This window comes from Manis pentadactyla, chromosome 3 (assembly GCF_030020395.1).
Source record: "Manis pentadactyla isolate mManPen7 chromosome 3, mManPen7.hap1, whole genome shotgun sequence".
Lineage (NCBI taxonomy): Eukaryota > Metazoa > Chordata > Mammalia > Pholidota > Manidae > Manis > Manis pentadactyla.
In genome coordinates, this window is record NC_080021.1 from 201473275 (window position 1) to 201497747 (window position 24473).

Sequence of the window (24473 nt, forward strand, 5' to 3'; positions counted from 1 at the left end):
GTCATCTGGAAGAAGAGTGACGCCATTCATAATAATGTAGAATATAGTAGGACAAGAGGTAAAGCCTGGAGAAGATGATAAACCCTATTTTGAACATGTTAAGATTGAATTTCTGTGAGCAAATCTCACAAAGATGTACAGGAGACAGTCGGCTACTGTGAATCTGGAGCTTGTTAGAAATGTCTGGGCTGATGCTATAGATTGGCAAGTCATGACTCTTAAAAGTGGAAGCTGACACAATGAGAGTACCTGAAATTGTTCATAGCGCACAGATTGAAGGACAGGGAGAAGGCAAAAGAGCTTTGAGAAAGGGTTTTTGAGGAGAGACTTGGGCTTTAAGTTCTTAACTAGCTACAAAACAGTAAAAGAGATTATAAACTGCCTGAAATCTGTCCACCAGATAGAACCAGGGGTGGAAACATAAACTTTAGGGAAAAGATGGGAACGCTCCTCCTACCCTCACATCCTTACGGGTATTAACTCACCCAAGAAAACCTAGCACACGAGTATGTGTGAAGTGCAGGCTGACTGCAAACTGTTATAATTCAGGGATGGAGCCCCAATCACGGATCACGAGCAGCCTATCACACAGGCTCTTAACGCTGCCCACTACAGCCTGCATTCACAGATCCAAAATAATCCTGAAGACTGACACCTGTCTTCAGGGCCCCAACGACTTATTTCTATGTGACCTCAACCCGTAACTCTGAGACCCAGAATTACTCACATAGACAGGCCCGATCACTAGCCCCACAAATGCCCGGTCAGTCATTGACCCTCTGCAGAGTCCACGACGAGCAGATACACTAAGTAGCGAGCTCCACCGGGCGGCAACCGCTGTCTGGAGTAGGCCCCCTTGACTACTAACCACACAAGACCGGAAATCACGGACGACACAGACGCTGAATCGCGGATCAAACATCGCACCCTTACTCGCAGCACCGCACGCGGTGACCTCAGCCTCCTCTGAGAACACTATCCTCAACTTGCCGAGCGCTCGACCCCGCCCCTTCCGCGGCGGGAGCGCTGGACTCTCCAGGACTTACGCAGAAGCCGGCGCAGCCCCTGACCCGCTTCTATCGCGAGACTTTCCGGTTATTGGTCCGCCTAAGCTGGGGAACTAACACGGCCGCGCCCGAGGACCGGAAAGTGGGTAGCGCCGTATTTCGAGTGGGTATTGTTGGCCGTACAGCAGAGAATTCTTTGAGCAAAGCTTAGACCTGGCATACGAGAGCTGCGTACGGGAGCAATGCGGGAGCAAAGACATAAACTAGGACAGAATTCCTGGCATCTGAAGATGGAGTCAGGGAACCTATTCAGCTGTGTAGAAAATGGAGAAACAGCGTGAGATGCGAAGCAAAGATGGGGAAGCGGGGGAAGCCCCTCCTGTTGTTAGGTAGATGAGAATAGTTCAGAGAGCTAAAAATCAGTTGATCTACATCACATCGCTTCAATTTTGCGATCGTGAGGTATAGTAATAATGATGGTAAATGTTCATCAAGCACTTCCTGTGTGTTTACAGAGGTAGGTATTTAATTTAGGTTTTAATTGAGGTGGTGAAGTCAGGATGGAGCAGTATTGTCCCTGGGAGATAGCACTGAGTGGAGTCAGGATGCCTGTCATCTGGTCAACTCCAGCCAGTCGCCCGGGAAAATGAGTGCAGATGTCCTCCCCTAGGAATGCTTTCCCTGGTTGGGTTGGAAAGACTGCCCTTGCTAAAAACACTTAAGATGGCAGCACAGGGGAGTGTATGGATGGGGAGAGACTCTGAAGGATGATTCAGAACCCCTAGGTTCTTCTCCCAGCCTCCTCTTGAACTTGCTCTGCGGTTTTGGAACAACCACTTTCCCTATGTTCTCTCATCTGTAAAGTAGAGGGAGGTTGTAAAATACTCATTTGGGTATTTCAGTGTTTGCTGACGTGAAGAGGAAAGTTTCAGGGGTCAATGTCAGTGAGAAACACTTCAGAAGCCACATTTTTAAATAATAAATACCGTATAGTGTTATGGTTAAATTAAACAAACAAGGAGACCGTTGCACTAAGGTGGTTCTAATGCCTTAGCAGCCTTCCTAAGCTAACCAGACCCGAGCCTGTAAACGTCCCAAGGTTAAGAAATCAAAACTTAAGGACAACCAATCACAACCAACCAATATAAGGCAACTGCTTAAGCTATAGGCTATAGGCAATCAAATAATTTGCTTGCCTTACTTCCTGGTCTTCTCTACTGAAGTCTTGCCCCTGTCTCCTGCCAGTGAGCACTTCTCATCACATCTTGTCTGGTGCTGCCCAATTCAAATCAATTTTTGGTAAAATAAACTCTTAAATGGTTAATGTGACTTTGTTTATATTTTAACATCACTACAGAATATCCAGCCCTAACTAATGCCTAAAGACACTATGGATTAATTTTCAGGGTTCACTCAGCTCCTTAAAACCAGATACAGTGGACTTCACGCTTCTGGAATGTCTTCCTCAACCATATGCCAGGAAATCACTATTCATGCTTAAAAGCTACGTTCCAATATCCTCTTCTTTCTAGGCTTTTTCCAGAGCCCCAGGGAATCTGTTTCTTTTTATGGGAACAAGTACATATGCCTTCCTCTGTCACAGCCATTGTTGCCTGGGACTGGAATCTCCAGTGTTTGTCTTACTCCCCTTTGGTTTGACAGCTACTCAGAGCAAGACTGTGTCAGAATTAGCTTATTTTCATGTTTTTGCTTTTTTGTGTTTGTTAGATATATATTTATGTCTACTGACTCTTGCTTCATGATATAATGCACATTCATTCCTCCAATCACACATTTATTATTGCCATGCTTTGGAATGCAAGGGAGGAGCTCAGAGTCTGATGGTGACAATGCAGTGTCATCAGTGACCTGATGGGCATGATCTGTACTGACAGGCACAGTAAGTGGTGCTTAACTTGGTCAGGGACTGGGTGGTAGTGGTGGTGTGAGAAGGGGCTCTCAGGAAGGCTCAAGATATGATTTAAAAAACTGAGTCTTGGACAAGGAACTGGAGTTTGTCAGGAAAGCAAGGTGAAGAAGGGGTCTCAAGAACAGCAGGTGTAAACCGCTTGTCACCTACCTTAGAGCAGACTGATCCCACCTCCACATCTTTGTTCAGATGGTTTCCTCTTTTGGGAGTGCCCACACACTCCTGTTTTGGGGGAAAATTCCTTGCCAAAAGATCAGGGACATCTCCTTTGCCTTATATGGCCCGAAATGAATAGTTCTTTTACAAATATAATCTAAATCAGGGGTCCACAATCTACATCCCTTGGGCAAATCTGGCCTGCTATCTGTTTCAATAAATAAGCTTTATTGGAAAGCAGTTTGCTTATTCATTTACATACTGTCATTCATTACATTTACTGTCTCTGGTTGCTTTTGTGCCGTAATGGCAGAGTTGAATAGTTTTGGCAGAAACCTTATGGCCTGCAAAGTCTAAAATATTGACTGTCTATCCATTTACACCAGAAGTTTGCTGAACCCTGATTTGATCTAACGTTGAGGGAGAAACCATTATTATCCCCTTTTTACAGAGGAGGAATCTGAGGCACCAAAAGGTCACACAGCTTGTTAGCAGTGCAGCCAGGTCCCAAAGTCTGACTCAGAGCTTATGCTCCTAACCATTACACTACAGTACACCTTAATAATGAGTGTCTTCTGAATGTCAATTAATTTCTTCTGGTAAAGAGGCAAGGATATCAGTACCATTTGTCCCTCAATCCAGGACAGCTTTGACAGTAAAAAAAAAAAAAAAAGGTGCTATTAATAACTCTATCTGGACAACAGGCATAAAATCTGTCCTGGGCAATCTAGGATGTATGCTGACCCCAGAGACAGGAACAGAGATACACAAGGTAGAGTAAAACAGATAGATAAAACTAAGAAAAATGCCTTACTTCATAAGCCAGATAAGCATACTTTCTTTCTTTGGAATCACACACACATACATAAGAGTACTTTGTGGTGAATTTTTATGTTACTTCCCTTAGCTTATGATACTTACCTTACTTAAACAATGAAAATAATTCTTACTGTCCAGATGCTCCAGGTTAATCACGGTGTGGGAGAATGTTCTGTTGAATATTCCATTCTACTCTCAGCTGGCTTAGAAAGTGAGAGGAGGCATAGGTCATATAATCCACAGAAATGGCATTATGCAGACAATCAATGTGTAGAATCTCATGTACTACAGATGTGTGATATGCAACTTACTTTGATATAAATTTATAGTCCAAAGATTGCTTTTAGTCAATCAGATACAATCCAGATACATCTGAAAGTGGTGGTTTTATAGATTGTTATAGAAAAGAGATGCAGTCCCTCAGAGGAAAGCACATACATTGGAAAAAACAAGGCACCAAGGATGGAGCCCTGGAAAATACCTACTGGTGAAGGGTGAGAAGAAACAGAGGAACCAATGAGTGCAACAGAAGAGAGAGAGAGACAGGCAGCAGACCAAGGAGACTGGTATCAGAGGAACCAATGGTGAAATAGTTAAAGGAAGAGGGAAGTATCAAATGTCAGATAGAACCAAAAATCCACTAAGATAAGGACAAAAAATGTCCCTTGGATTTAATAACAGCAAGATACAGCCTTATAAGAAATTGTTTCACAATAATGAGGAAGAGAGAGCTCTACTTCATTGTACTGAAGCGTGAATGTGAACTGGGGAAGTGGAAATGCCAAGACAGTACCAGTTATCAAGGAGCTTGTGTGTTAAGGGAGAAAAAAGATGAGAGTTCAGGTTACAAGCTGGTTATTTTTAACATACAAGGCAATTTAAACATGTCAGAGACTGGGAAGAGCTGCAGCAGAAAAGGAGAGTTAAAGACCCAGAAGAGAGTGAATTCCCTGGTGGAGAATGATCCCAAAGTAGAAAGGAGGAAGGTCTCAAGGTATGTAAGAAATGAAAAATGAAGGGAGAAATCAAGAAAACAAAAGGGACTATATAAAAAATTTTTTTTTAATTCAGAATGGAATAAGAAACAAAAGCAAAATTTAAACTATTACCTGAGAATCACATCTTCAGATAATTATTCAGATCAAAAACCCAATTAAAGAAACAGAGGGGCCTTGATAATAATTAAAGACATGTAAATTAAACAATGAACTTTTTTCCATATTGGTAAAGATTAAAAAGCCTGTTACTACCCAATGTGAAAAGAATCAAGTATGAACTTATTCACATACATTGTAGGTTGCAGACGATTTGGCAATACTTTCAAAACTGAACACGTGCCACAACAATTTAAAAAAAGAAAAAGTTGGTGGGCTTACTGTCATTCTACCTGACTTTAAAGCTTATTATAAAGTTACAACAATCAGTTCAGTCAAAGTAAATAAACAGAAAAATGGAACAGAGTTCAGAAATAGACCCTCACATACATATGAAGTTGATGTTTATTTATCCCTTTGTTTTGGTGGTATCAGTGGTGGGAAGAGATGCCACATGGGGTTGTTGGCAAGCCCCAGTGGAAGAACAACTTAGTTCCTGGGATTCTGGAGCGAGGCCAGTGTCTGAGATGAGCAGAGGTAGCTGAGAATGGATAATGGAGAAGGGAAACGATGAGTTATCTACTGTGAACCTGAGACCACTATAGCAGCAGGAGCTGTAATTTACCCCACAAATGTTTCTCTCCTAATTTCTCCCCAGGCAGAGAGGGACTCAGATATCCTAGAGGAAGTACTTCGCAGATACATATAGAGAAGTGTATCTGAGCAGAGCAAGGGATGGATTATGATAGACATAGAGTTGCATATCCAGATTCTTCTTCAAGGAACGATGTGCTATTCAGCTGTGGGGAGCACGCAATCAAAAGACAACTTATAGCTGTCAGCTACTTAAAGATGGGCCTCAGCTACAGGGAGCTGCCTCGCCCAAGGTCATGCCCTTTGCAGGGCAGCATCCATCTGGTGAATGAGGAAGGTGGGGGCATAAAGGTCCAATCAGGGCACCTGTGTGAGAAAAACAGTCACTCCAGAGCTCCCCATCACGGCAAAGGCTTTGTTGGGCCTGAAATGTATTTTAACTTCCTTTACCCAATCCTGCCTCCCCCACTTTCTTTCACAGGTATTGTACTGATCTTTAAAAACATCTGATAACCTCCATATCTATCTCAGTATTTGCCTCCAGAGAACCCAACCACAATTTTATTGTGCTTAGAGAGCATAATCTCTATGATTTTAGTCATTTTGAACATATCAGTGGGTTTTGTGGCCAGCATATTTTCTGTCTTCGTATATATATCATGTACACTTGAAAAAACTATATCTTCTACAGTAGTAGAGTTAATGTTCTGTAAATATCAGTTAGGTCAAGGCTTTTTAATAGTATTCTTCAGGTAATCTATGTCTTTACCAATTTTTCTGTCTAGTTGTTCCATCAATTGCCTACAGAGAGATATGAAAATCTCCCATTATGATTGTGGAATTGTCAGTATCTACCTTTAACTATTTCAATTTCTGCTTCAATTTCTGAATTCCTCCAAATTCTTTCAATATACTTTGGAGCTCAATTTTAGGTGCATAAACATTTATGAATGTTATATCTTCTTGATGAATTGATTATCTTTTTAAATTGGCCCTTTTTATCTCTGTTAACACTCTTTATTGTGAAATCTGTTTTGTCTGCTATTAATACAGCCATTGTAGCCTTTGAATGCTTACTATTTGTATGGTATATCATTTTCAGTCCACTTATTTTTAACTTCTTGGTGTTTTTTTAAATTCTAGATCTTGTAGAAAGCATAAAATTGGGTCTTGCTTTTTTATCCATTATGAAAATATGCCTGTTAATTGAAGTGCTTAGTTCATTTACTTTATGGAATGTAGTTGACATAATACAATAGTTTCAGGTATACAACATAGTGATTCAACATTTACATATATTATGAATGCTCCCCATGCTGTACCTTTCATCTCTGTGACGTTTATTTTGTAACTGGAAGTTTGTACCTCTTGAAACTCTTCAGCCTGTTTTGCCTGTCCCCATCTGCTCCCCTCGGCAAGCACTAGTTGGTTCTCTTTATGAATCTGTTTCTGAGTTTTGTTTGTTTATTCATTTGTTTTGTTTTTTAGTCCTACATATAAGTGAAATCATGTGTGATTTGTTTTTCTCTGACTTATTTCACTTAGCATAATATCTTCTAGGTCTATAAATGTTGTTGCAAATGGCAGGATTTCATTCTTTTTATGGCTGTGTAATATTCCTTTGTGTATATATACATCTTTATCTGTTCATCTATTAATGGGACTTAGGTTGCTTCAGTATCTCAGTTATTGTAAGTAATGCTGCAATAAACAGGAGTGCATATATCTCTTCAAATTAGTGTTTTTGTTTTCTTCAGTTAAATACACAGAAGTGTAAATATTAGATTGTATGGTATATCTATGTTTACTTTTTTGAGAACAGTCCATGAACTTATAATGTAATTATTGCTATGGTTGGATTTAGGTCCCCCATCTTATTGTTTATATTGTTTGTCCCCTTTGATTTTTATTCCTCTGTACCTCCCTTCCTGCTTCCATTAGGAATTTTTAAATAATTTCTGGAGACTCACAAATTTATCTGTCTTATTTTTTACTATACCTCTTTGCTTTACCCTTTGGTGGTTTCTCCAGGGATTGCTCTATACATCTTTGACTTTCACTGTCTACTTGAAGTTGATACTGTGCCATATCACATAGAAACCTGTTTACAATATAGGTTTTACTCCCCGTTCTTCATACTAGAGAGGTTTTTTTCCTTTCTTTTTTTCCTATGACATGCCTTCTCTGATACAGGACAGCAGTGACTCAGCTGAGACTCCCCATCTCCCAGGTAGTGGTTAAGTGAGAGAGAAGCTCCTTCCTTTGCTCTAGTGGAACTGCAGTTTGAGGCAATGCAGTGTCCAACACCCAAGAAGAAGGGCCTAGGCTGTCAATAGGGATGCTCTGTGGGAAGGCAGCCAGCTGGGGAAATTAAGTCTACAGGGCCATCTGGAGCATAAGCGGACCTAGGCAGGGAGGCAGGCTGTTGCCAAGGCCCTGGAGCCTGGCGCTCCCCTTTCCTCCTCCTGGGGAGTACAAGCACCAACTTCAGCCGTGCCTGCTGTGTCTTCCCAGGGAGTTGACCTGGCCAATTCCCTAACCCCAAGAGCTGCCCTGGGGCTCTACAGGCCACAGTGCCTCTATGAACTGGTAAACAATCCTGACACTTAAGGCTGGGAGGAAATGGGGACTGTCCAGTATGGTGGTGGGAAGGCCCAGAATTTAGCACCCCCTACCTCCCCCCACCTCTGCCACCAACGTGGCAGCCGAGGTCTGAGACACAAATGTCTTTCCGCCGTGATGGCCAAGACACACATCATCCATCCCTCTTCACTGGGATGTGTGGGTGCCCTAGACTTGCCAAGTTATCCCCCAACATGCCCCCAGACAGGCTGGATCTGTGCCCAGGTCTTCCCCTGATGACATCAGCATGGGAACCTCACCTTTGCCACTTCCAAGATGGTGCCATTACCTCATGCTGGGTCTCTGCCCCACTCCTACCACCTCGGCCACCCTGCCAACTGGTGCTACCCCACACTATGGCACTGAGATGGCAGCCAAACTGTGGGATATACTTGAGTTTCTATTGCATCTAAATACTTTACAATCCACAGGAGACAGGAAGTTTTGTTTTAATCAATATTAAGTATTTTAAAGAAATTAAGAGGTTAAAATAGTCCTTTATATTTACCTGTATACTTACCATTTCTAATGCTCTTCAATGCTTACAGAAGAAATGAGGTTCCATCTGATATCATTTCCCTTCAACCTGAAGAATTTTATGGTCTTTGGGGATAACTTCTATTAATTCTTTCATCTGAAATGTCATTATTTCACCTTCATTCTTGAAGGATATTTTTGTTGGATATAGAATTCAAGGTTGAAGGTTTTTTATTTTGTTTTTTCTACAGCACTTTAAGGATACTGATCTATCCCATAGTTTTTTCTGATAAGCCACCAATCATTAGAATTGTTTTTATCACATATAATGTGTTTTTATTCCCCTGGCTTTCAAGATTTAATTTTTATCTTCGGATTCTAGCAGCTTGTCTAAGATGTGCCTAATCATGGTTTTCTTCACAGTTATCCTACTTGGAGTTGGCTTAGATTGTCACATCAGTACATTTATATCATTTACCAAATTTCAGGAGATTGAATATCTTTGAATATCCCCCATTTTCTTCTTGCTCTCCTTTTGGGACTTCAGCTACACCTATGCAAGACATTTTATTATTATCCTAAAGGTCACTGAAGTTCTGTTACTGTCTTTTCAATAATTTTTTTCTCACTTGTTTGGATCATTTCTACTGACCTCAAGTCCAGTGATACTTCCCCTATGATTTACATTCTACTGGTAAACTTAACCTCATGAATTTTTAATTTCAGACATTGTATTTTTTAGTTCCAGAATTTTCTTTTGGCTTTGTGATTTCTGTTCCTTTGCTGAGTTAAAAAAAAAAAACCTCTATATTCATTGTGAGTGTATTTTTATTTCATTAAGCATAGTTATAATAACTACATTAATATTCTCATATGTTTGTTCTAATTTCTGGGTTGGTTGTCTGTTTTCTTGAACTGGAGTCAAATTTTCCTAATTCTCTGAATGTCTAGTAAGTTTGTCTAGTAGCTTGGATATCATGAATGATAAGTTATAGAGATTCTGGATTCTTTTGTATTTCTTTGATGAATATTAGTGTTTTTTAAATCCACTTCTGCTACACCAATGTCAGTGTAGTCTCAGCTAAAAGCTATAAAAATCTTATTTAACTTCCTACCATTCCCTTCCTCAAAGTTTCAACCCTTTCCATAATTTGCTTTTGTTCACTCTCCATTACTTCTGGGTCATTGTTTTGTGTGAGTGTGTGTGTGTGTGTTCTGTCCAGAGTTTATAACTGTTATCTGTGGGAGGGTCAGGCTCAGTAGAACTCTACTTGGCCATACCAGAAATGGAGACCCATTACAATAAAAAATTAATTCATGAAAAAATAAAAATTATTTAGAAAAACATAAAACTTACTCTTAAGCTCACAATCCTGAAAGAGCCCCTGTCCACATGATGGTGATGTTATTCATCTTCCAACATGTATTTCTATGTATAAATATTACATATATATTTTAATGTTGATCTTAATGTACATACCATTTTATAACCTGATGTTTTCATTTGTCATTTAGACTCAACTATATGTCTATTTTCTTTCATTGTTTACTTCCAATCATTTTTAGACACCATTTCCTCATTTATTGATGCTTTTATTTTTTTACTGCACACGATAGCTTTCAGCATCATCTCTACTGTTCAGGTATACCTGTATTCCTGATTGTCCTAGGTGTGTTACTAATATCGGTTCTCTAAGTTGTGTGGGAAATTTGACTTAATCATAACCTGCAAGTTTTATCCTTCCAAAAAGTACACATTTTCTATAGCTCTGGACAGTGATTATTCATTCTGTGCATAGTACTTAGACTTCCACTTGGTAAAAAATTGTTGATGGAAATGGCTTTCACAAATCATTATCTGCCCAAGAGTAAAATAAGTTACTTGGAAATAAGGGCATAATATCCATGGGTAGATCTTTCAACACATGCATACACACACACACAAATTCCATTCTCAATATTATACCTTTTAATTATCTAAAATGAGGTCAGTACACAACACTCAAGCAACTCAGGAATTGTCAGCATATGCAATTGTCAGCAACTTGAATAGGGAATATTTGCAAAGATAACATTTAATCACATATTTGTTGAGGTCCCATCATTATGCTAGACTAGTATCTAGATGAAATATTTATTGAGTAGAACTGACCGTAACTAGATAAGTCTTGCTTCTGACTCATCTGTTCTAACTTCATTCCTCATTGTTCTGAGGAACAAATGAAGTGATGTAATAAATCTGCTGTGAAAAACATAGAAGGTGATATACATGGTAAATTTTATCATTACCTTACATTACAAAACCATTTGTCCTTACACCACTGTTTTTAGATTAACTACTTAAATTTTAAAACAGTCTAGCTGTATTTTTATCTGATTCATGAGTTAAAAAAAAATTTAGGTGTGTAGTGGAAAATAGGTTTCCTGTGCAAATCCATATAGAGTCATATTACCATCCAGAATGCATGCTTAAGAATATTTCTGAGGCCAAGTCTAAATTCACTCAGAAAGAGTGCAGTGATCCATTAACAACATGTGCTACTGGGTAAGAACAGGGAGTAGTGACATTTGTTGCAATGTATTTGAAATCCCAGATTGAGGTATTTGTGTTTAAGTGCTTTGAATATGAGATTATGTGGATGGTTGTTCAGAAAATCATTTTCATTCACCTGCAATAATTTATTCTGTTTTTAAAAAATTGACAAATAGAAGAAACAAGGTGCTAAGTTATAGTTATAATTCACTATTTTAATGAAAGAACTTGTGTTTGATAGGAGAGGTCTTTCTGAATTAAATATCGAATTTAGTATCATATCCTTAGAGTCATCATTATTCATAAATAGGCATTCTTATGTCAAACTTTTATTTTGTCAAAAACATCATGGAATGGGTTCAGAGAAAACTTTAACTAATGTTGATTTATGCATAGTAAAAGGACTTTAATTATGAAAATAATACCTGTACATGATAAAATAATTCAAACAGTATAAAATATAAGCTCTCCCTCTCATGCCAGACCCCATTCCTGTACTACTGTGCCCAATGGCAACCACCATTAAGTTTCTTCCACATTTTTTAAAGTGACATATATTCACAAATATATGTATACACACACACACACACACACACACAGATGGAGAGAAATAGGCAGATGCACACACTCTTTTGTACACAGTGGGAACATACTATATACATGGTTCAGCACCCTGATCTTTTCACTTGACATTATATCTTGGACATAATTCCCTACCAGCACCTGTGTATCCTCAGCTGCTTTCTTTCATTTCCCTTAGTTTTGTGTTACCATTATTTATATGAATAAAAACCCTTTTATAAAGTTTTATGCTGATGTAGAAGCTAACAAAGACATTAACAAAGAGCTGGGCGATAATATTAAAGATAAGGCTCATATGAATGGCCACAAACATTGATACATGGCAATAGACAGATATGCAAATTCAATTCTCATATGTGAATTAGGTGCCTAAGTACCCAACATTCAAGCAACTCAGGAATTGTCAGCATATGCAATATGTTTCTCTATTGCTCTGATTATTAAACTTATTAAAAATATTTAAAGCTTTATTTCAATCTGAACATTTACATCATTTATAATAACTGAGTATTTTTAAAACAATATTTTCTATAAGGGTTTGGTATAAAGTTAAAACTTGTCATCTATTGCTTCTATGTGAAGATTCATTTTTAAATCCTCTATGTGTAATGAGGTGTGGCTTCTTGTTAAAGGGTTTCTAACATCCTTTAAATTCAGAACACTGTTGTTGATCCCTGAACAATATGGGTTTGAACTGTGTGGGTCCACTTACATACAGACTTATCTCAATAGATACATTGGAGAATATTTTTGAGATTTGCAACAGTTTGAAAAAAACATTTTATTTTCTCTAGCTACTTTGTGGTAAGAATATAGTATATGATACATATACCATACAAAATAAAATATGTGTTAATCAACTGTTTATGTTATTGATAAGGCTTCTGGTCAAGAACAGGCTATTAGTAGCTAAGTCTGTGGCAAATCAAAAGTATGGATTGTCAGTTGTGTGGAGGGTCAACTCTCATGTTGTTTAAGGGTCAACTATACTTTTAAGGTTAAATGAAACCTGTTCAGTTAAGACTTTCTACATTAATTTCATTCATGAGATTTCTCTTCTGAATGAGTTTTCACATGTTTGGTAAGGGATGCATTTTGTTTGAAGGCTTTCCTACATTTATTGCATTCATATGGTTTCTCTCCAGTGTGGGATCTCTGATGTATAACAAGTTGTGACTTTGCATTGAAGGCTTTTCCACATTCACTACATTCATAGGGTTTCTCCCCAGTATGAGTTCTTTGATGTACAATGAGGTGTGACTTTTGGCTAAAGGCTTTTCCACATTCATTACATTCATAGGGTTTCTCCCCAGTATGAACTCTCTGATGTTGAGTAAGGCCTTCAATTTGTTTAAAGGCCTTCCCACATTGATTACATTCAAAGGGATTTTCACCTGTATGAGTTCTTATGTGGTAAGTAAGAGATGAGCTATGTCCAAAGGCTTTTCCACATTCATTACATTTATAAGGTTTCTCCTTAGTATGAGTTCTTTGATGTATAATGAGGTGTGACTTCTTGCTGAAAGCTTTCCCACATTCCTGGCACTCAAAGGGTTTCTCACCCGTATGAATTCTCATATGTTTAGTAAGAGATGAGCTATACTTAAAGGCTTTTCCACATTCATTACATTCATACGGTATTTCACCTGTATGAGTTCTTACATGTTCAGTAAGAGATGAGTTATACCTAAAGGATTTTCCACATTCCTTACATTCGTAGGGCTTCTCACCTGTGTGAGATCTCACATGTTGAATAAGGTTTGAGCTGTGTCTGAAGGTCTTCCCACATTCAGTACATTCATAGGGTTTTTCCCCAGTATGAACTCTTAGATGGTCAGTGAGGGCATGTTTATGGCTATGGGCTTTGCCACACTGAATACATTCATATGGTTTTTCTCCAGTGTGAGTTCTCTGATGCACAACAAGGTGTGATTTTTGGCTAAAGGCTATCCCACATTCATTACATTCATATGGTTTCTCCCCAGTATGAATTCGCTGATGGTCAACAAGTCCTTGTTTATGGCTGAGAACCTTCCCACATTGATTACATTCATAGGGTTTCACTTTAGCTTGAGTTTTGTCACACTTAGTAGGAGATGAGCTGTGGCTGGATGACTTTTCATGTTTCTCACCAGGTTGAATTTTCTCCCATTTAGCATGGGATAAGCTCTGACAAACTAAGTTGTCATGTTTCTTGCCAGTTTGAGTTTTGTCACACTTATTAGGTGAGCTATGGTTGGATAATTTCTTATGTTTCTTTCCAGTTTGATTTTTGTTCTTCGTATCGGGTAAGTTATGGCTGACTGATTTCCTGTGCTCTTTAGCGACACCAGGTTTCTTTTTTGCACAATTTCTAATATGACCAGGTAAGTCTAAATTTTGTTTCAAACTCTTTCCATGTGAATCAACTTTAAGAAGCTTTTTCTTTGAAGGAACATGTTTTGTACTCACAACTTTTTTCCCCAATGAATTGCATTCATTGCCTTTCTTCTTAGTCAGAGTTTTTTTCTTGAGTACAGCTTCCCTAAGGAGTTTGTTTTGAGATTCCTGTTGATTCTTTAGCTGATCCTCATCTTGCTGGACTTCTTCTGAAATGGAATTCAATGAAGCATCCTTGTGAATCTTTGCACTCTCTTATTTTGGAATGCAGTCTATAAAGAAATGCCTGGTTGTGGGGCTGAGTCTTTGTTCAAGCCTACTATACCAAAGTGAATGAAATATCAAGCAGAAATGTCCCTATCCTCTTGGACTTGAAAAAGAAAGTGCAACAGTAAACAAAGGAAAAGAAATTTGGCAATAGTGATTAGAAGAAAACTTTGGATGTTTATAAACGTGACCTTGCAACTTGGGATAAAAGATGAAATAAACACAAGGAGCAGTAACTAGGGAACCAATGAAGCTTAAAAAGCTTGTGATTGTAGTTGACACTTTTTGAGGCGTCTCCTCAGCCCAGGCTGCAAAGATTTGGTGACTTCCAATCCACCCAGAGTATTTGACTCCCACGTCCTGTAATATACCAATCCAGGTCTCCATGGTTCTAGTTTGAGACCCATCTAGCTTAAACCAAAATGTCCAATAAGAGTCTTCCTCCTAAAAATTTAGACTAGTTAGTCTTGAATGCTCAAATTTTAAAATGATATAAGTAGTAAAGCCATATTTTGCCTGTGTAAACAGAAAGTTCATTAGTACAAAGAATGAAGCTTGCACAGAGAAGCAGAGATCAAATACCCTCACAGACACCATTTGCATAATCCCAGGTTCCTACTGGCTTTCCAGTTCCTTGTTCTAGTCCTTAATAAGGTCTGGCTCAAGAATCTCCCCTTAGGTTACAAAAGATACACCCATGTCCTTATAATAAATTCCTCCGTTTACTTGGGCTAGCTCGAGTACATTTTTGTTATTGCAGTCCCAAGAGCCAAAATAAAGAAAATAAGGTAGTCCCCCAAGGATTACTGAACAGCTCATAGGTAACTAAGGGAATGAGCAGGAAAGGGTGTTTCATTGCTTCTGCCAATGATCAATATATAATAACATTCCTGTACTGAAAAAGAAAAAAAAAATCCCTGATGCTTTTACCATATGATAAAAATCACATTTATGAGATTGACAAACAAATTTTACACCATTTGGACTTACAGTGGACACACACGCTTGTTTTCCAACAGTTTTCTATAGAGCATGCCATGGTTTCTGCTGGGTCAGTCTCCCAATTGCCAACTATAAATTTTATGCTTATTCCTAGCTCTAATGATTGCCTACATTCCTCCCTCCACACATTATACATTTTTAAATATCTTTTCAATGCATGCTTCCCTTCTCTGAGACCACCATCCACACTGACAGATGTAGGCAGCCATGTTTGTACTATATAGTCCAAGCACTGGTTGGAAATGATTAATTGGGCAGTGGTAAACAGAGGGTCCCAGCTCGTTCAATAATTTTGCTCTCTTAAGAATTTATCATTGAAACTCAGACTTCTTTGTAGTTAGGTATGGCTTCTACATGTGTGAAAACCTAAACTTAAGGGCTGGGACTACCATTTTTGGGTGGCCTTTGTCAGCTATGTACATGGAAAAGCAGAAAAAGCTTCAGGGTGTGAATTAGACTCATAGAGAGAAGAAGATCTAAGAGTCCCCAAGATCTCAAAAACAAAGAAAGTAAATAGCCATCTTGGTCCTAAAGGAATATTATAAGGAAAAAGTGGAAACTGGAATCAAACAGAAAAGTGGTATGGTATTTCAATGTAAGCCAGGAAATTTTTATGAAGGACTTCTACGAGATTAGTTCCCATGGAGTAGAATATCAATTTTCATAAGTATAGATACAGTAGAGGTAGAGGTACAGTAGGGAGAGGTGGAGTTGCCAGCTACTTTTTTCATTTAGGGCATTTTAAGTGATGCAAGCATCCTGGAAGAAAGAATATAACGAGAACACTTACGGAGCCTGGTGGAGGCATCTTCCAAGGCCCGTGAATGCTGACGAGGACAGAAGCAAACTGGGGATCAAAACTCAGACCATTCCCTTTGAGCTATAACATAAGAACCTCTTATAATGATGGCTTGGGCTGTTCCCAACTGACACTGGCCAGGAGGAAAAGATAGAAAGCACGACAGGAGAAATTTACCGTGAAGGAAAAGAGGAGAATCTGAACTAGTGAACCGGTATAATAATAGCATCATTCCAAGGGAGAGTTGGGTCTGACAGAGCACGTGAGCAAGGCTGTAGGCCTTGTCCTGAATCTGAGACAGTAACTAAAACATGAATTGTAAGCAGAAATGACTATAACTCCAGAAACTAAGTTTGGAGCTCACTAGACCCAGAAAATCATTGGAGGGAATAAAATAGTCCTTCCTTGAAGAACTTTCAAGTTCTATATAAGAACCTGAGGCAAGAACACTGTCACTGTAGCAATGACAAAGATGCATTAAATGACTCAGGATAATTTTTTAGTTGTAACACTAAGTATCAGCAAGAAAAGTAAAGATAGCCAAAACTGGAGCTACCACTGGGTGGATCAAAAACGAAGAGGTCTCTGCATTTGTCATTTGTAGGACTGGTCCTTCTGGTCGTAGGAAGTTCATGGAATCTTGGAAAATTTGGGGTCAGAAGAAACTTAAAAAGATATTGTGGACATTCTGCTAATTTGGGGGCTATGGTGATGTAAATAATAATGAATATTTTCATGTTTGGTGGCAACATCTAAGATGAATTATACAAAAAAGTAGATTCCACAAGTACACCTTGGAATTGGAGCAATCTAGGTATGAGATAATATGAATCTGATTTGGGTGATGTCAGAATTGAGGAAGAAAACTAAAACAGGAACTGAGGAGAAGATAACAAAACAAGAGAGAGAAAAGATTCAGAGGAATTCCCTGGTAGACAGACCTAGGCTCAGAGTAGACCTGATAAAAATAGGGAAGGTGAAAGGAAACTGATTTAGAAAGAAAGATAAAGCTTTCAGGTTCTGACACCCTGAGAACAAGCTGTTCTCTGAGCAGGCAAAGATGAGTGCAACACAGAGGAATTAGAGATTTACCTGAATAAGATAAATTTATCTTGGAAGTCACCAATATAGAATAAACAGCTGGTTTTTGCATAATGGATGATTCCTTTGGGAGAAATGCAGTAGAAAAACAGAATAGAAAGTAGAAGACAAAACCTTAGAGACATTTCAGCAGAATAAGAAGAAAGACTCGCACGTGAAATACATGGGAAAGGAGTACTCAGAAAGTAAGATCAGATTCAAGTGGTATTCAAGCTAGGTGGGTAAGAATTTCAGTCTGATCAAAGCTATTAAAATATGCACTGGAAAGTAGTCAGTGATCACTTTAAAGTCAGAAATTTAGACAGGCAGAAATTCTGTGGGATTTGACTGGAGAGGTTAAGGAGAAAATGGAAATGATGATGTGTTGTAGACCACAGGTCTAAAGGAGTTCACAGTGAAAGGAGGGAAATGGAAAGTAATTAGGGGTGGGAACATGATGCCAGAAAGGGGACAGACCTAAGAAGGTCTGTATAAGGAAGGAAATTTGACACCATGTGGTCTCAGAGTGTGAGTGGAGGAAAGGAGGAAAACTAGGATATTAGGAAAAAGGAAGGTTAAAAAAGAAGCACTATTTAAAATAACTAAGTAGGAATGGGGTTCACAAAACAGCTAAGAGGGGGTCATTGCTCCTTCTGAAAGATAAGCCATGGAGAGCATGGATGAGGAAAGATGGCTATATGGAAAGATCAGTTAGGCATCTGAAGAATTGGTATGAATGATTTAGAGCCTTGGTTTTTACCTTTTTCCTACCACAACTTGAGTGGTGTGGCAGACTGTATTAGTGTTCCCTGGGAAAGGTTCATACCTCCTAACTCCATTGTATAGCTCCTTGAAACCCTCCCTTGTGGAAGGATTATACATCCCTACCCTGTTGAACTTAGGAGTGGCCAAGTGATCTGCTCTAACCAATTAACCAATAAAATGTGAGCAGAAAGAGATATCTACCACTTCCAATCAGTGCTTTTAAGAGTCATCATGGGATTTTACTCGCTCTTCTTTCCCTTTGCTGTGAAACCAGAATTTGCTAAATAGTGAAGGTCCAAAAGAGAATGTGGAACAGGGATGCAGCTTCAGCAACAAACAAATCTTTCTTCTTGTAAGCCACTAAGATTTTGGGGTAATTCCATACTGGAGCCTAACTTTGCTTAAACTGAATGGTACAAGCAAATTCCCTTAAGTAAGACTGGCCTGAAACTATAGTGAACCTCATACAAGAACCCCTTCCATGGACAAATTCATAGAAGGAAGAGATATTAGAGTCTCCAAGCTCAGAGAATCTTTTTAGTTTGAACTCCTCTTCCCCTAGGAGATTCTGATATTTTTCTACTGGTACTTCCTGGTTAATAAAGAAGGGTCTAGTATTTTTTAAAAAGAACTTAAGAATAAATTAACCTTTGGAGAATCCCAAAATTACCACCAAGAAATTAAGAACTTACTTCCATTGGCTCCTGTTTGTTTGGGTCTTGCTACTTCACCCGGACAACCTTGCCTAGGTCTTTTCCCCTTCCCCAACCATGGTTCTTCTCCTTTTTCCAAATTGGACATCACGTCTGGTTTAGGAGCTTGATGCTCTGCTTGTGAGAAATGGTACAAATCAAGTGTTAGGACAACAGACATCCCAGAAATCAAGCCCTAATATTTGAGCTTCCGAGACTTGAAAGGATAAAGAATATATGGCTTCTGAAATTTCACAATGCAGATACCCAAATACCTCATCTGAGTAGACCTTCCATTTTGGAGGCAGGAGCACAAGCATCCTGCCTTGTACCCGAAAGGGATTACAACTCTTTGACTCATAAAAATCAAGGCCAAACTTATCAAGGACTTCAGAGAGAAGGTACCACAATAGACAGACTTTGAATTACAACAGAATTGTCCTCACCCATTGAGGCAAGGTTGCTGTAGTTCTCCAGCATCACGTCCTTGTACAGGCTCCTCTGAGCAGGATCTAGTTGCTCCCATTCCCTCTGGGTAAAGGCCATAGTCACATCTTTGAATTTTACTGAGCCCTGTAATAGTACATTCCTGTTCAGTCCAATTTTATCCACACTAGTGAGTCATTTGTACACGATAAGAATGACTTGTACTTACCTTGACCATTCACTGTTGATCATGATGTTAAGAAATATCCTTGATATGGACTGATGTTTGTGTCCAAAATTCTTATGTTGAAACCCTACCCTCAAATGAGATGGTATGAGGAGATGGGGCCTCTGAGAGGTAATTAGGATTAGATGAGGCCATGAGAGTGGAGTCTTCATGAGGGAGATTAGAGGGTACAAAAAGAAGTCTGCAACCTGGAAAAGGATCTTCACCATACCCCAATCATGCTGGCATCCTGGTCTCAGACTCCTAGACTCCAGAAGTAAATTTCTATTGGTTATAAGCCACTCAATCTATGGTCCTGTGTTGTAGAAGCCCAAACTAAGACAGAGCCTATTGGGAATTATTTTATTAAAAGATAAAAAAAATTATACAGTTTACAGAAAGAAAGACAAGTACACAAAACAAAACAAAAACAAGAATCAGTCTTTATCTTTTCTTCTGTAACAAAAAGATTATGGAATAGTGTTTATAGAGTTCCGAGGTAGAAGAATTGAGACCCCTAATTTTTATAATCAGTCAAAAGTCATTTACATTTGGAAGCAAAAGTAAAGTATTTGGGGCATGTAAGGACACAGAAAATATATTACCTATGCACTTTAAAATAGAAGGAGAGAGGCAGGGAAGGAGGAGAAGGAAGAGTGGGAGAAAAAAAAGGAATGATTTTTAAAATCATTTTTAAAATAAAATGATCAGAATAAACATTTTGAGATTTGTAAAGACTTAATATATGAAAAGACAGAGCTATAAATAATAAAGCCAGTAAAATGTCTAGTTATATCCACGTAACTTGATAATGTCCTTGTGCAATTCTTATAAAACTATCCTTAAAATCAAGGAATATGATGTAAGAAAAATGAGTTGGACTATAACTTGGTAGGGGTTGGGGGACAGGAGAGAAATGAATGCATGTTAAAGTTTTCCTCTTATTAGGCAGGTGAAAGGAGGATGACACAGTTATTGGAGAATTTTGATACTAATAAATGTACATTCAAACATGTTTGTTTAACATTTAAAGATAACCCCTTACCTCCACAGGCCACCAATCTCTAACCTCAATGACTCCTTATAAACCTCCTCAACGACTGTCACTGGCCTCCAATCATGGAGCCTATAATTCCAAAATGACTGACCCCGACAAACATCCCAATCACTAACAGTGAGAGATGTCCCTAATCACTTGCCCCCACCAACACCGCAATCACATATTCTTACAGGTTCCTCAACCATTGATACCTATGGAACACATCAATCTCTATCTCCAATATAACCCCAATCCCTTATCCTGCAATCCCCAGCCACTGACACCAACAGAACGCTCAAACAGTGGCTTTTACAGAAACCCTAATCACTGCCAGCCAACTCCACTATACCTTCAACCTCTTTAGCCATGACCTCACCCACTTGCTTTAGCTGAAATCTACCTGTCTCCTGAGGATCCTGCCCCTTTACACTGCCCCCCCCACCAGTGGACGTTGTCTGTCTCTGCACACCATGACCCATGTACTTCAACGCCTAAAAATTAGGAAAATACTACTTTGAACCATTTTTCATTCAGCTTTCCAATTCCCTGTCTTGTTTAGAGTATTACCAGACTTTAACCCATAATCCTCTGGCTTGATAATTTGCTAGAAGGACTCACAGGACTCAGCATATAGTTGTACTCATAACTATGATTTAGTTCAGCAAAAGAATATGAAACAAAGTGAGCTAAGGAAAAAGGTGCATTGGGCAAAGAGGAAAAAAGACACAAGTATCCAAGAGTCCTCTCCCAATGTGCAGTCACACAGCACATACTTAATTCCTCCAGAAATGAACTGTGCTGTCACGTGTGAAATGTTGTCTACCAGGGAAGCTCACTAGAGACTTAGTGCCCAAGGATTTTCCTAGGGCCTGGTCATGTAGGCATTCTCTGCCTAGCATGTACAAGTCCCAGAGTCCCAGAAAGAAATCAGGTGTTCAGCATAAACCACATTGTTTCCATAGTTTAGGCACAGTGAGCCACTTTTCATCATTTCTGGAAATGGTGGGAACCCTCTCGAAATCTAGGTTCTCAGATGTCAACCAAAGGTCAACTTGGCAAGCAGGTCTTTCTAAGGCCTCTTCTGTCAACGTTTCTACACAATCATCCTGCCTCACTGACTGGAAACTTAAGCAACAGATCCCTTTTCACCACAGCTCCTGCACTAACTCTCTACACCAATGCAGAAGAGCCATCAACCCCTGCCCTCTCTCCTGACTCCAACAATCTTTCCTTCCCTCTGAACTCAGCCACCTATTCATCACCTAACCATTCCATTCCTTGTCATCACTATACCACCTCTGAAGTCTCTGCTCAAAATGTTCTACCCCCTCACCATCATTTCCTATCTTTCCATCCTACTTCTCCTAGTACTTCCACTCCAGTAATTCTCCAAACTCATGGAGCCCTCTTATTCGTCGATCCTAATCATTTTTTCAATCTCCCACTGCCACATAGCCTTATTTTTCTTCTATGTTGTTTAGATTTCCTATCTAACATCATACACGCTCCACTGAAAACAACTTTAACTTCCTTGCCCCTTTTCTTCTTTATTGTACTCACCTGGCAAAGCCTCAGCTTTGGTCAAACCCAACTCTCCTCTTAATTCCTGACTGCATCCTTGAAGCTGAACACGCCAAGAGAAAAATCCAACAACTGTGCTGACTGGACTCACATCAAATTAATCACACATACCTCAAAGGGCACCCAAGACGGTCAGTACCCTATTTCTCTTTCCAAGATGATATTCCAAACACTCCTCTCTCTCTCTGAAATCTCCAACATCTACTCCTTTCCCACTCTCAGCTGATGAATTTGCCTTATACTCCCAAGAGAAAAGAAATGCAAACAGACAAGAACTACCTTGCCTTGTTACCACCAATTCCACCAACCTGATTCCAAACCCATACAATCTGTCTTCCCTTCCATTAAAATTGAATAAATATCCCTTCTCTAACCACAGACCAATTTCTCCACTTACACTCTGGATCCCATCCTCAACTGCCTTCTCAAAACTTTACCCCTTCAATTAAGCTTTCTCTTTTAGACCCTCTATTTTTCCCTTTCTGTAGGATCATACCCATTGATATACAAAGTTGCCTAATTTAATTTATCTGAAGAAAACCCTGTTAATTGCATGTCCCATCCAATGTCAGTTTCTTTGCTCTCTTTACCAGGAAAACTTCTAGTATTCTCTATAATTGCTCTCTTTACTACGTCACCCCACATTCTTTCAACTCATTCCAGTAGGATTTAAACCCCCATGACTCCATTAAGAGAGCTCTTAATATAACCATTGAGCTAAATAACCATTGAGCTAAATCTTACCAAAGTCAAATACTCTGTAGTCATACTTCTGGGACTCACAAGAGCATAGGACACAATTGACTACCCCTATTGTCTTGAAAAGCTTTCTTCTTAATGCTTCTTTGACATCACATTTACACAGTTTTCCTCCTATCTCAGTGGCTATTCTTACTCTCCTTTCTTGTTTGTCCTCTACCAGACCTCTAATGTCAGTGCACCCTAGAGCTCTGTCCTTGGCCCTCTTTTCTTCCCTGTCTTCTCTCCCTTGGTGATCTCAACCAATATTATGGCTTTAATACCACCTTTATGATGATACTTTTCAAATATGAATTCCCAAGCCCAGACATCTCCTAAGTTCTAGATTCATATATACGATGACTACTCAACATCTCTACTTAGACATGTAACGGGCACCTTGATGTGGCCAAAACAGAACCACTGCCATCCGCCCTGAGTCCCATTTACATCCACCAAATGTGATCTTCTCCAACACAACCCTGTCTCAGAAAACGGAATCCCCATCTATCCAGTTTCTCAGGCCAAAAGTCTAGATGTAAATTTTGACTTTTCTCTTCCCTCGTGTTCCATACCAATTCATTAGAAAAATCCTACTGGCTCACCTCCAGATGTATTTTGATTCTAAGTTTTCATTTCACTGCTACAACCCTATTCTAAACCATCCTCTTCCCTGTAAACTATTGCAGTAAACTGACCTCCCCGCCCCTCTGCACACGGACAGGGACAATCCAGGCCCTAATCACCAGAGGCGCTATCATCGCTGGCTCCCACCGACATCCCAAATTCCCATCCCCAAGGAACCCCAATCTCTGACCATAAAGCCCCATTCCTGATCCCCATAAGCCTTCCAAACCCTAACCTTTCAGTGACTGACTGCTCCAGGACGCCCTCACCCCCACCCCCATCAGTCGGTGTAACTGCAGACCCCTCAAACAGCGATCTCCTTAACCTGGAGCGCTCACCGACCCCCCAGACCCCGCGGCTGCACAGACCCGCGGGACGCTGCCCGACCCCCTCCCCCACCAGAGGCCCTCCAGCGTCGGCTCCGATGCCGGGTTCACCCACCTTCAGAGGCTACAGTAGCCCTCCCGTTTCCGCCCCCCACCAGACCGCCTCTGGCCGCCACCCCTCCCACGCCCCGTCGTGGCGCTCACCGCGGCGCTGCCCGCCGGCACCGCCCCGGACATCTCGGGTGCACAGCCGGCCCCTCGGGCCGTTCCCGCCCGGGTCCTCCGGCCCCCGGTCTCTGGCTCAGTCAGGGTCGGGTCGCAGGCTGAGGCCGACATGGCGGCCGCCTGGCGCGCGGCCTCTGCTGGTTCGGCAGCTGCGATGGCGGCGCCCCTGCGTCTTGCCGGCGCGCGCGGCCACCTTGACCAAGGCTCGGCCGTACGGCGGGACCGGGGGTTCCTCCCCGGGCGCTGGGGGCGCGGGAGGCGAGCGGGCCGGAAGCCGGCTCCGTTCCTCGGGGCTGAGCGCCTCGCCCCGCGCGCAGAGGCTTCGGCGCAGGGTCCCAGGGCTCGGACCTGCCCTTCCCAGTCAGGGCAGCCGCTGCCTGCAGGCCGGGACCAATGCCCAGCGCGGGCCCCACGCAGCTGGGATGGTAAGAGAAGTGGGAGAGAACGCCAATCGTTTAAATACGTGTCCTTTCATTTACAAGAACAA

General features: G+C 40.3%; 2 protein-coding genes across 2 annotated transcripts in view; both read right to left on the reverse strand.

Annotated features, from left to right (window-relative positions):
- The window catches only part of LOC118927428 (zinc finger protein 420-like), a 35581-nt gene extending 34573 nt beyond the window's left edge, over positions 1 to 1008 (reverse strand). The window contains 1 exon segment of the mRNA XM_057498934.1: positions 869 to 1008. The gene's annotated coding sequence lies outside the window, so the exon portion shown is untranslated.
- Positions 1009 to 12225: 11217 nt separating this feature from the next.
- On the reverse strand, positions 12226 to 24112 carry ZFP37 (ZFP37 zinc finger protein). The gene is made up of 4 exons (XM_036915627.2): positions 23966 to 24112; positions 19245 to 19371; positions 18799 to 18933; positions 12226 to 14402 (listed from the first exon to the last, which is right to left on the reverse strand). The coding sequence occupies exons 1-4, from the start codon at positions 24095 to 24097 to the stop codon at positions 12853 to 12855; spliced, it is 1944 nt and encodes a 647-aa protein (XP_036771522.2). The 5' UTR covers positions 24098 to 24112; the 3' UTR covers positions 12226 to 12852.
- Between the last annotated feature and the right edge of the window lie 361 nt (positions 24113 to 24473).